Source organism: Cucurbita pepo, chromosome LG01 (genome assembly GCF_002806865.2).
Source record: "Cucurbita pepo subsp. pepo cultivar mu-cu-16 chromosome LG01, ASM280686v2, whole genome shotgun sequence".
In the NCBI taxonomy this organism is placed as follows: domain Eukaryota; kingdom Viridiplantae; phylum Streptophyta; class Magnoliopsida; order Cucurbitales; family Cucurbitaceae; genus Cucurbita; species Cucurbita pepo.
The window spans coordinates 15,768,573-15,781,471 of NC_036638.1; the positions used below are offsets into that span (position 1 = coordinate 15,768,573).

General features: G+C 35.3%; 3 protein-coding genes across 4 annotated transcripts in view; 1 reads left to right on the forward strand and 2 right to left on the reverse strand.

Moving 5' to 3' along the window:
• Positions 1-5,976, forward strand: part of LOC111788091 (probable RNA-dependent RNA polymerase 1) — a 6,589-nt gene extending 613 nt beyond the window's left edge. Inside the window, exons 2-6 of one of the 2 annotated variants that reach the window (XM_023668280.1) lie at positions 58-595; positions 1,987-2,041; positions 2,640-4,437; positions 4,566-4,716; positions 4,860-5,976. In XM_023668280.1, coding sequence (XP_023524048.1) covers positions 68-595; positions 1,987-2,041; positions 2,640-4,437; positions 4,566-4,716; positions 4,860-5,696 — 3,369 coding nt within the window. In that variant the 5' untranslated portion in view covers positions 58-67 and the 3' untranslated portion in view covers positions 5,697-5,976. Of the gene's footprint in view, positions 1-57; positions 596-1,986; positions 2,042-2,605; positions 4,438-4,565; positions 4,717-4,859 lie in introns of both variants that reach the window. The other variant, XM_023668271.1, reaches the window with a different exon arrangement.
• A 467-nt stretch (positions 5,977-6,443) lies between these two features.
• Positions 6,444-7,268, reverse strand: LOC111801180 (putative B3 domain-containing protein At3g24850). Its single transcript, XM_023685219.1, has one exon. The coding sequence runs from the start codon at positions 7,266-7,268 to the stop codon at positions 6,444-6,446; it is 825 nt and encodes a 274-aa protein (XP_023540987.1).
• Positions 7,269-8,122: 854 nt separating this feature from the next.
• On the reverse strand, positions 8,123-12,698 carry LOC111805276 (MACPF domain-containing protein At1g14780). Its single transcript, XM_023690271.1, has 8 exons — positions 12,346-12,698; positions 12,007-12,248; positions 9,840-10,044; positions 9,685-9,759; positions 9,400-9,583; positions 9,145-9,311; positions 9,003-9,067; positions 8,123-8,900 (listed from the first exon to the last, which is right to left on the reverse strand). Exons 1-8 carry the CDS (start codon positions 12,580-12,582, stop codon positions 8,234-8,236), a joined length of 1,842 nt encoding a protein of 613 aa, XP_023546039.1. The 5' UTR covers positions 12,583-12,698; the 3' UTR covers positions 8,123-8,233.
• Positions 12,699-12,899: the final 201 nt, after the last annotated feature.

The window sequence follows — 12,899 nt, forward strand, 5'->3', positions numbered from 1 at the left end:
TTTTTTTTTTTTTTTTTTTTTTTTTTTTTTTTTTTTTTTTTTTTTTTTATTGTGCAGTTGAAAACAAATGGGTACGAAGGGGAAGACGATCGAGGTATTTGGATTCGGGCGAGAGGTGAGCGCCGGCGAGGTGAAGGAATTTATGGAGAATCACACGGGAGAGGGAACGGTATCGAAGGTGAGGATTTCGGAACCCAAGGACGAAAAAGCCCGGTTGACATACGCGAGGGTGGAATTCAGGAGCAAAGTGGCGGCGGAGTACGTGGTGGAGAAGGCGGAGGCGGAGGAGCGGCTGTGGTTTGGAAGGTGGTATCTGAAGGCGAGGGGAGTGGAGAGGGGGAGGGAGAGGGAGATGAGGGTGGAGAGAATGGAGAAGGTGAGGGTGCAGTTGGGAAGCGTGGTTTGGAAGGAAGAAATGAGGGTGATTTGGAGAGGGGAGAATTGGAGCGTGGAGTATGGAAATGGAATGAGGAAATTGTGGTTTTATTTGAGTTATGGGGTTATCGATTATAAAATGGAGCTCCGGTTTGAGAACATTTTGGGAGTTCAGCTTCGTTGCCCTCACAATTCTTCTTCCAATCTTTTTCTCATTCAAGTTTCTTACTTTTTCCTCCCTCTTTTTTCTTTTTAAATTTACAACTATATCAACATTACGTTCTTTCATGTAAGAAAAAAATTTAAAAAAAAAAGTGTTTATTAAATGATTTTTATACGGCTAAATTATTAGAAATACAAGTCCTCTCTCCCTCAATTTAAACTTGTCAACAAATATATATATTTTTTTAAATACTCTTGAAATAAAAAGAAACATTTTTACAATTGAGTTAAAATAGTTAATATTTTGTTAAACATTTTAAATGTGTTAAAAAAAATAACTAAATTTTCAAAATATCATCATTGTTAGTATACAGAAGGTTATATGAGAACTTTTAAAAGTGATATTAATATCCTTCTAAACTTTTTTTTTTAAATATAATATTTTTTCGTTAATATCCTTAAAATTGAAAAGTAANCTTGTTAGTATATAGAATGTCATGTTTTAAAAATATATGAGAACTTTTAAAAGTGATATTAATATCCTTCTAAACTTTTTTTTTTAAATATAATATTTTTTCGTTAATATCCTTAAAATTGAAAAGTAAGATTATCCCTCAAATATAGATTCACATTTTGAATATTACAATAATAATTTTATTTTATTTTTTATAAAAATTCAAAATTGCTAATATTATTTTTAAGAGTTTAAGAGTTTTTTTTTTTTAAATGTAATAATAACATTAAATGCATTTTTTAATTTTAATTTAAAAAAAAATTAAGATATTCTTGAAACTTCTTAACTTTTTAAATTATATATATATATATATATATAATACTTTTCCTAATACCCTTAAAATTGAAAAAGTAAGATTATTGACGGTTTTGAATATGTATGGCAATGATAATTTTTCTTAATAAAAGTTGAAAAATGCTAATATTATTTTTAAGAGTTTAAGAGTTTTTTTTTTTTTTTTTTTTTTTTTTTTTTTTTTTTTTTTTTTTTTTTTTNTATTTTTGAAACTTTTATATATTTTTTTGACTCAACAAATATTTTTTATTATAAGTTAATTACTACATTAATTTATGCAAATAATATTATAGAGTCTTTAAAAACTATAAATGAAGTGTTTTATATTTATGACTTGATTGAAATCTATCAAAAAAAAATGTAGCATACTTTTAACCTTTATTTCTTAAAAATGTATTTACAAACATTTTTAATATATTAAATAAAGTATATTAGAAATAATAAGACTTGTGTTACGTTCATATTTGTGTGGGCATTTAATTTTGGGTTACAACTCAAGTTATGTAGAACTCTTTAACTATACTACATGCTTAATTAATTAATAATTACTAAAATCTAAAATCTAAAATAATAAAAAAAATTAAAAGAAAAATTTACCTTTCAAATTATATTTGATTTTGTTCGAATCGTTTAATTGGCAGTTGCAGGGTGCTCCACGGATTTTCAAGAAATGTCCATCTTCTTCTTCGTCTTCTTCCTCTCAATTCTATTCCAAGGAATCAACTGGTTTCCGCTGGATCAGAGATGTGGATTTCACTCCATCTTCTTGCATTGGACAATCCTTCGCTCTGTGCTTCGAAGTTTCTCCTGGAGATCAGCTTCCTTCTTTCTTCCAAACATTGGTCGGCTACAAAGAAATCTATGGCCCTTTCAAACTGTCCACAGGTTCTGCTTTCTCTTCCAATTCAAATCTCGTNGACTAAAAATGAAGTGTTTTATATTTATGACTTAATTGAAATCTATCAAAAAAAAAAAAAATGTAGCATACTTTTAACCTTTATTTCTTAAAAATCTATTTACAAACATTTTTAATATATTAAATAAAGTGTATTAGAAATAATAAGACTTGTGTTACGTTCATATTTGTGTGGGCATTTATTTTTGGGTTACAACTCAAGTTATGTAGAACTCTTTAACTATACTACATGCTTAATTAATTAATAATTACTAAAATCTAAAATCTAAAATAATAAAAAAAATTAAAAGAAAAATTTACCTTTCAAATTATATTTGATTTTGTTCGAATCGTTTAATTGGCAGTTGCAGGGTGCTCCACGGATTTTCAAGAAATGTCCATCTTCTTCTTCCTCTCAATTCTATTCCAAGGAATCAACTGGTTTCCGCTGGATCAGAGATGTGGATTTCACTCCATCTTCTTGCATTGGACAATCCTTCGCTCTGTGCTTCGAAGTTTCTCCTGGAGATCAGCTTCCTTCTTTCTTCCAAACATTGGTCGGCTACAAAGAAATCTATGGCCCTTTCAAACTGTCCACAGGTTCTGCTTTCTCTTCCAATTCAAATCTCGTTCCTATCGTTACTCCACCGCAACCATTTGATATCCCTTATAAAATTTTGTTCAAAATCAATGCCCTAGTTCAACATGGTTATCTTCCTGGATCAGCGCTGGATGATAAATTCTTCCGCCTGGTTGATCCCAGTCGATTTCGTTCTGACTACATTGAGTATGCCCTAGAAAAATTGTTTAGTTTGAAGGAATGTTGCTATGAACCACAGAAATGGCTCAAGCAGCAATATCTGTCATTCTGCAGCTCTATGCAGCTTCCATGGAAAGCTAATATTTCTTTGGATGATAGCCTCGTCTATGTGCATAGGGTTCAAATTACACCTGCTAGGGTGTATTTTCGTGGTCCGGAGGCGAATCTTTCTAACAGAGTTGTACGTCGCTTTATTGATGATATAGATAATTTTCTTCGCGTTTCTTTTGTTGATGAGGAGTTGGATAAAATTCATTCCAGTGATCTGTCTCCCCGTACGTCTACTGAAAAGATTGAAAGAACTAGTGTTTATGATCGAATATTATCTGTTTTAAGAAATGGTATAGTCATTGGTGGCAAGAAGTTTGAGTTTCTTGCTTTCTCGGCAAGTCAACTTCGTGAAAATTCGTTTTGGATGTTTGCTCCGAGGGAGGGGCTTAATGCAGCAGATATCAGAGAGTGGATGGGTGACTTTCGTGAGATAAGAAATGTGGCGAAATATGCTGCTCGACTTGGTCAATCTTTTGGTTCGTCCAGAAAAACTTTGTGTGTTGAAGAAAATGAAATTGAAGTTATTCCTGATGTAGAAGTTGAACGGAAGAACATCAAATATTGTTTCTCTGATGGGATTGGAAAGATATCCGAAGCATTGGCTGAGATGGTTGCTGAAAAATGTGGTTTGATCAGTCATACACCATCTGCCTTCCAGATCCGATATGCTGGATACAAGGGCGTTGTTGCTGTTGATCCCACATCCAAAAAGAAATTGTCATTAAGAAAGAGTATGTTGAAGTATATGTCACTTGACACTCAACTTGATGTTTTGTCATGGAGCAAGTACCAACCCTGTTTTCTCAACCGTCAGGTCATCAACCTTCTGTCCACTCTCGGAATTCGGGACGATGTTTTTGTGAACCAACAAAAGAAGGCTGTAGATCAGCTTGATTCAATTCTAAGAGATCCATCAAAGGCATTAGAAGTGTTGGAATTGATGTCCCCGGGGGAAATGACTAGTATTCTGAAGGACATGCTTTTGTTTTACAATCCACACGAAGAGCCTTTTCTAAATATGATGCTACGGACGTTTCGAGCTGATAAATTGTTAGATTTGAGGACCAAATCAAGGATATTTGTTCCTAAGGGAAGGACAATGATGGGTTGCCTGGATGAAACCCGGAGCCTTGAGTATGGGCAGGTGTTTATTCACTGCTCTGTCCCTGGGAGATCAAGCGAAAGTAATTTTGTTGTTAAAGGTAAAGTGGTGGTTGCTAAAAATCCCTGTTTACACCCAGGGGATGTGCGTGTGCTCGATGCTGTTGATGTGAAAACTCTGCATCATATGGTGGATTGTGTTGTTTTTCCACAGAAAGGGAAAAGGTAAGCACGCTTATTGTGGATGAATTGTTTATGTATTCATCACATTTCACGGGTTCATGTTCATATGTTTGGCAAATTCATGCACTTCCCGTATATGTTATAGTAATATTTGTAATATGTGCTGTTAGGCCTCACCCAAATGAATGCTCTGGGAGTGATTTAGATGGTGACTTATACTTTGTTTGTTGGGATCCGGAGTTGACTTGTATTAGACCAATTAAACCTATGAGCTACGAGCCTGCACCAACCATTCAGTTGGATCATGATGTGACAATTGAGGTATGCTTTCAGGAACTGTTTACTTCTAGTGCAAACACACACTTCATCTTTTTCTATCTAATAATATACATTGCTGATTTGATTCACTGATTCGAACAGATTGTATTATGAAGCTTGACTAACATGGTATCATTTGAATACAGGAAGTGCAGGAATACTTTGCCAACTACATGGTGAATGATGGTCTTGGTGGGATTGCGAATGCTCACACTGTCTTTGCTGATAAGAAGCCTAAGAAGGCAATGAGTGCTGAATGCATTGAACTTGCAAAATTATTTTCAATTGCTGTTGACTTCCCAAAAACTGGTGTGCCAGCAAACTTGCCGCGCTCTCTTCGTGTCCATCAGTATCCAGACTTCATGGAAAAACCTAATAAACGTTCTTATATATCGAATGGTGTTATCGGGAAGCTTTTTCGAGGAGTGAAAGATGTTTCTTCAGACATCAACAATATTGAAACCTTCACTAGGGAAGTTGCTGCCAAGTGCTACGATCCAGACATGGAAGTTATGGGTTTTGAAAATTATTTAAGTGAAGCTTTTGACTACAAAAGCATGTACGACTTCAAGTTGGGTAACCTAATGGATTATTATGGTATAGAAACAGAACCTGAATTAGTGAGTGGAAATATTCTGAGGATGGGAAAGTCTTTCGATAAAAGGAATGACATGGAACAAATTAGCCTTGCCATGAGGTCACTAAGAAAGGAGGCCAGGGGTTGGTTCAACGAGAAGGGAAGTAAGTCTATCTACAACAACAACAAAGACGAAGACGATGAATATGCAAAAGCATCCGCTTGGTACCATGTTACATATCACCCGAACTTCTGGGGTCGTTACAATGAAGGTATGCAAAGAGATCATTTTTTGAGTTTTCCATGGTGCGTTTCTGAGAAGCTTATTCAAATCAAAAGGGAGAAGATGGAGTCTTCCCCAGTGTCATCTCTGATACACAAATTTGGTAAGCTGAGTTTCTACTAGCTTTAATGGTCAATAATTTTATGAAGTATTTTAATAAGGTTCTCTAATGGTTAAAGTAATAGTAAGGAGATGATGATGTCTGTGTCCTTGAGTTCTAAGATGATTGTGTCCTTGAGTTCTAAGATGATGGAGATGAAAAAGCAAGCTTGAGATCTGGAAATGTGGCTTATTTGTATCTCTTACATTATATTTTCTATAATATGGTCAATGGAGTTTGAGACAAAGTGTTATAGTTATTATAGAACCGATCGGATTGTGTAATTTCCTGTTGTATAATGAATCTTTATGGGTTTTCTTACATGATTGTAGTTTTTATTATGCAATCTTTCATGGATCTTTTGAATAACCAGATTTTAATTAAAATAATAAATATGAAAAAAAAAAAAAAATATGTTATTATTAAATGTTTAAACACTCTATTTATATGGTTGGTATTAATTTGTAGTAGTTAAAAGAGAAGATGTGTAGCTATATTGGCGTTGTTCTATTGTTATTATTATTGCGGAGATGCGGAAACACGAGCATGAACATTTATTTCAAAAAGGCAAAAAATTTCATTAATTTTACAAAATATAACAGAGACCGACAACGAGTACAATGCAATAGTTGTTGTCACCAAAAAACATGATATTATAGTTATACGTACTTCATAAAAACAAAAAAAAATATGGTAATCTTGGTCAGTCTTGGTTGGTCACATGAAATTAAGAAGCAGCTCCACTCCTATCAGTATCCAAAATGAGAGCTTCAAGCAGAAGCAGTGGTGGCATCAAGCTTAACCATGGCGAAACAGAGACGAGAAACCATGGTTTGAGTTTCAGCCTCGAATTCATCTTTTCTGAAGCTCCAAAGCTGGACGTGATCTCCGCTTTTGAACCCATTCTGTTCCACTAACGAATTCCATTGTGTCATTAAACAGTAGGAATCCCCGCTCCCAATCTTCCACAACTTCAAGCAAATGCTGCTCTCTCGGAGAAGAGGATCCACTATCATTACATTCATCCCTTTTTTCCCCTTGTTTTCTTGTTGCTTTAGTACCCTCCTCTCCTCTTCCGTTGCAAAATCCACTTTCAGTTTCTTTGCAGGGAAAGATAGTCGCCCATGATTCTTATTCATATCAGTATCTTGCAGTTGTTTTTGAATTGCCAGTTCGATTTGGTACGCCCCCATCTCCCCAATTCGATCCCTCATCGCCGCCGGCATGTCCGGAGTGGTCGGAAAGGGGGTTTGCTTACACCTCTTCTTCCTGGATTTTCTTTCAGTGACGGCTTTTCTTTCAGTGATGGATTTTCTTTCAGTGATGGGTTTTCTTTCAGTGATGGGTTTTCTTTTAGTGATGGGTTTTGTGTTGGTGATGGGTTTTGTGTTAGTGGTTCGAAGTGGAAGATAGGAAGAGGGAAGGATATGAGTGACAGAGTTGGAGAATGCAAACAGAATGGTAGCGCCATCCATCATAGAGATTGAATGTTTGGTAATAGCAGAGCCGGAAGAACCCCTCTTTCTTCGAGGAATGTGAACTCCAAGGTCCAAATCAAGAAAAGAAATCTCGTTTTTAAGTCTTCTCAAACCCATAGCTCAATCGCAGAAAACAGAGCACGTAAAACCTTGAGCTGCAAGCAAACAGAGATGAGTAAGTGAAGCGGCAGTGAGAGCCGAGAGGTGAAGGGTATTTATTAACGGCTCTAACTCAAAATTTCCTAAATTGATTCACATCCTAAACCACTCCGATGCCGTTGGATTCAAATCTGATTAAGGAAATGCTGAGAGCAATCATCTTCTTAGTGCGACTCTGCGAAACAGAGGAGTATTTCTTTTCCATAAATGCTCTGTTTCTAACGGTAACAAAAAGAGACAGCTAACTCGGTTCATTCCACTAACTTGCATTTAATTTGTAACAAAATTAGATTTAATCCCAATGCTAATATTGCTGTCTAAGACTGCGCTCCACTCTCTGAATCACCATGAACAAGAACAAGCGCCTAATGTTTGTAACTGAAAATAATTTCTTTTTAAAAATATTGACAAATATATGTGATGATTCAACAGAGTCATAGATTAAGGTTTCTACTCTCCATGTTGACGTAGTCAAACAACAAACGCCTAGTCACGATCTGATCTGTCCTTGTCAAAAAAATGTTTTATGTATATATAGCGTTCCTAAAATGATGGAAGTACTGTTGTTTTATATTTTGTTAAGCTTTGTATGAAATTATATGCATATTTTGTTATGCTAACTCGTTTGCCGAAAACACTCACTCGAGATTATAGAATACTTTTTAGAGATGCTGCTATATTTATTTGTGATCATCTAGATTTATTATACATATATCTAATTCCTTTTAAAATATTCTAAAAATTTTAGATAATAAGCTCGTATAATTATTGGCCTTGCTAGGTCAGTGAGGATCTTTTAACACTTCTCCGTATAGTTCGTAATCACCCATTTTTGAATTGGCTGAGATCACATTACATTAAATTAATAATTACATATATAAGAGACTGGCTTAAACTCACCAGCTTCTATTCTCTTTTGAACTTCATTGCTCATCGGCACTAGTTTCTGAAACCACATGCACCAAACCGAACTTAACATGCAAACAAATCTTACTATTTTCCAAGTTCAGCCTAGCTCCGATCACCACCCAATGCCCCGGACTGTCCTGCGGCCCTTTACGCATCTCCGACAATTCTACGAATTTCACAAGCTTCTGAGCCTGAAGTGGCACCGGTGGGCCGTGGTGAAAAACGCCCGAATCGACAATGACGGTAGCGGGATCAGGTGGCTTCTCCTTGGGGGCAGAGGTGGCGCCGGAGAGGGAGGTACTGATGGCAGAGAAGATGCCAGACTTAGGGGAGATGTCGGAAGAGTGGCGTGCCCAATTCGTTTGAACAACGTAGGAATTAGAGACCTTGGAGTAGAGGAGGCCGAGATGGAGAGCAGCCTTTGAGTCGTGATGTTTCACGACGTGGAGTTGGGCTCCGGTGACTATGAAGGCTGCTGGGGTCGGGGTGGCAGTGGCCCAGGTGGGGTCGTACTTGACCGGAGCTGTAGAGACGTAAGAGAATTTGTTGCGATTGAGAGGCTCGACGTAGCGATCATCGGCGACGTGTAGTGAAGAATGCCATAGGGGAGGGTTATGTTGAGTGATATTGTTTTGGAGAAGAATAGGAGTAGTTTGAAGATGTTGGATATGAATTGCCAACCTGCAAACCGAACCGCTTTAAATTATAACCTATGATCGATCAAAAGTCAGAGGATTGAATTCCGACCAAAAAAGTCAAATGTGAGTAGTAAATATTTATTACCTATTAGATTTGATGCCCTCTAGATACAATCTCAACCCTGTGACTGGTTTTTTCTCTGATGTAACCTGTAAATTATAATGAATCAAATCAAATTTGAACTATATATTAGTATGATATCATTAAATAGATAGCAATGGTTTACCTGAGTAGTATTTACATAAAGTTTTGGGCCCATCAAGTTGGGTTGAAGATAAGGAGAAGTAGTAATGTTGGGAGTTGGTCCCAAAGGAAGGTCATTATGAATGGGTGCCCAAATCTTGTGCACTTGAAAGTCCAAAAAGTACTGCAAATCTGCTATAGGAGGCTTGTCTACAACCGAACAAAAACGCGTATGATGATCCAAAGAAACGCCAATTAACACGAGATGAGAGCGACGGGGAAGAAATTGTATACGTACATCGAAGATAAAGATTAATGGCATGGGAAAGAAAGCCCTTGCCAGGAACGCGATCGAGAAGAGAGATGATCGGAATGAATTGAAAATGAATCGCGTCGGGTGATTCGAGCACGGTTGGGAGCCACTCGCAATGGGTACTTGCTGTTGGACTCCCTCCTTTCTTTGAAGTTATCACTATTATTCCCTACATGAAAACAATCCACAAACAAAGACTCATAAATCACACAAAACATATATAGAAGAAGCTTTGGATATGTATGGACTTTGTGGTTGTGTTGAACTTACGTCCTTTGCACTGACGGAAGAGAAGTTGGCATAAGCCACGAGCTTTGTATCAAACAAGTTGAAGGCCTGTGGTAGCTGCAGTAATAATATATGCATTTTATAACTTGTTGTTGCAAAGTGTAGGACTTTTGTGTGAATGAGAAGGAAGTAGGTACCTTGGTTTTGTGATGGTCTTTGGGTTTTGAATGTGGAGGAGGAAAAGTGCAGGCGCCGGTGAAAAGCTGATCTCCCAGCTCTTCCAAGTGGCTTTTGAGCTCGGAAGGTTGCAAATTGGAGGACTTGTCTTGCCTTACTAGGACCACGTCCTGCCCGCCGATGCTAAGCCCAACGATTATATGAGTTCCATACTTTTCAATGAACCTGAGAAAAATTATCCCCTAAAGTTACTTCCACGTCATAAATAGTTTAAGAGGGTTTTATCAAACTATAGAAACTATTTACGAGGTTTTATCCAACTAAAAGAACGAAACTCTACCTTCCTCCAAACTCTACAATGTATGATTTCATATATTGATGAGCTAAATAAATATTGAGGATTATTCAAAGTGGACAATATCATATAATTGTAAAGTACAAAATTTGAATTTGATAAGAGAAATAAATAGTATGGTANGTAGTAGGGTAGGTGTTGTTTTTCTGGGCTAATTTCTTGGAGACCAAGTATAAGTCTAGGTCTCCGTTCATTGTTTGCGACTATNATAGTATGGTAGGTGTTGTTTTTCTGGGCTAATTTCCTGGGGACCAAGTATAAGTCTAGGTCTCCGTTCATTGTTTGCGACTATTAAAAGAATATATAAATGATTTCTAGCACTTGGGAGGAAGAATTGGAAATTGCATGGGCAGCCAGTTTAAGCACCTTGACAATGAATAAGAACAAGAACACTACCAGTTGAGTTATTTGACCATCAAATCCATTAAAGGAGGGGCTGCTAATAAATTTCTACTCTTGAAATTTGTGAACTAAAAACAAAAGCATACCAGCCATTCGATTAGTTGACTTTCTTGTAAGAATCAAGGCTCCAGATTTGTGTTTATACACCTTCACCAAACTCTAACCAATCATTATTGGTTGTTATGAAATAAAATATACCCCATTTCTTCGTCTTTTATTTTATTTTATTTATTTATTTATTTACGGGTTAATAAATATATTAATAAAATTATAATTTTAGACGCCAATTTAATGATTTGGTCAAACTTTTTTTTTTTTTTTTTTTANTTATTTATTTATTTATTTACGGGTTAATAAATATATTAATAAATTTATAATTTTAGACGCCAATTTAATGATTTGGTCAAACTTCTTTTTTTTTTTTTAATTTTTGTAATTTTGGAAATATTTTAAAATACAGATCGGAAAATAAAGAGAGAAAAAAAAAAAAAAATCCAACCGTAGCTGTCCTTGATAGATGAAGGTCGGGTAAGCTTAACAAGTGTTCCCACTTGCTTCAGTCAAGAGCCTTCGCCTATTTCACACACTATATTCAGTAGTTTTTTCCCACAAAATAATAATAATAATAATAATAAATAAATAAATAAATAAANAGTTTTTTCCCACAAAATAATAATAATAATAATAAATAAATAAATAAATAAATAAATATACAGTTTTTATATTATTTTCGCCTATTATGTTAGGTGATATAAAGAGTACAGCTTAATTAAAATAAAATAAAACAAAACAAGTGCTTGTAATTATGGAATTTAAGATTTTAGTATCTTTCCACAATCATTTTGTTATTTACTTACTAACATAACCCTTATTTAAAATCAAATCAAGTGTATCTTTAAAATCATTTTCTTTTTCAATATCATTACTATTAAATTCAAAGTGGTTGACTAAGATAAAGAATTAATCCTCCTTACACTTAAAATTACTATTTAAAACCCACTCACTTTATTTATTTTAAAACATTCATCCAACATTTCAAAATTATTACATTTTTGTTTTTTTAAAGTTTAATAATATTTTTAAATAGATTACGATAATAATAGTGGTTTAATTATTATTATGTTTTTATTGTTAGAGTGGATTAATTCATTTCATTTATTAAAATATTTTCGTTATCTTTCTATTTTAGGAACATTAAATTTTAAAGGAATATATGTTAAATTTCTATATTGAAAATGAATTATATTATTTTAAGCAAAATATGAATTAATTTTTAATATAGAAATATATTGAATTAAAAATTAAGACGCCAACTTAACAAGAAACATGGGGAGACGTGCGAATTAGAAATTAATTTGAATATTGAAATATAATTGAATTTAGTTATTAATTATTTTATAAAACGGTGGAGATAAAATTTGGAATGGTACCTTGCGATGGCGGGGGGATCCCAAGAGGACGGCACGGCGGCGCGGACCTCATCGGAGAGGCGGAGCGGATAGCGATCAATGTGAGCGTTAAAGAGACTGATGAAGTAACCGTCAAGCCCTAAGCATTTGGTGTTCACCGCATCCATCGCCCAACACCCGCTCTGGAATCCGAACATCGCATTGAAGAAACCGGACGGAATTTTTCCTGGAATCGAACATTTCCGATTGAAGAGTTCCGACATCTGCGAATCGCAATCGCCATTGATTCCGGTATGAATCGAATTTCAGAAACATCGAAAACAGAGGAGAAGAGAATAAGAAATCGATTTAGGGCTTCACCTGATTGAAGTTGAGGATATCAGACTGGTAGCGAGTCCGATCGCCTCGATCGCATTTGATATCGATTGAGACGTCCTTAATAGCGCCGAAGCCAGGAACGATGAGATCTCGTCTCTGCGCTTCGTTGAGCAGGACGAGCCTGTGTTGGCCTTTGCAGTACTTGAGCTTGAAATCGGAGGTCAGATCAAAGCCTTTCCCGAGGCTGGCGAGAGCGGCGTCCACAATTCCATCTCCCATTCTGTTGCTCTGTGTTGAGAAGCAGAAATTAATGGCGGAAGGAGATTATCTTCTCCTGTTTCTTATTCTCTCACTCAATGCAAATTTTGTTGACGAGGTCATCCCTTATTTTTTTTTTTTTTTTTTTTAGTCAATTAAACGACTTCAAATTTTATTATTCTTTATATTATATTAAAATAAAATAACTTCTTCTTTTGCTTTCTTACCATTTTTTATAAATAGTAATTCATTTAAGTTGGTACCCATTTAAAAGGAAAACTATAATAATAAAATCTGGAGGTATTTAAGTAAATATGTTTTTTTAAATTCTTTAAAAT

Coding starts and splice junctions, on each gene's coding strand:
- LOC111801180 (XM_023685219.1), bottom strand. CDS start 7,268: ATGGGTTTGAGAAGACTTAAAAACGAGATTTCTTTTCTTGATTTGGAC.
- LOC111805276 (XM_023690271.1), bottom strand. CDS start 12,582: ATGGGAGATGGAATTGTGGACGCCGCTCTCGCCAGCCTCGGGAAAGGC. Junction 9,760..9,839: donor AAGACCATCACAAAACCAAG/GTACCTACTTCC, acceptor TTATTACTGCAG/CTACCACAGGCCTTCAACTT. Junction 8,901..9,002: donor GAGGGCATCAAATCTAATAG/GTAATAAATATT, acceptor TTCGGTTTGCAG/GTTGGCAATTCATATCCAAC.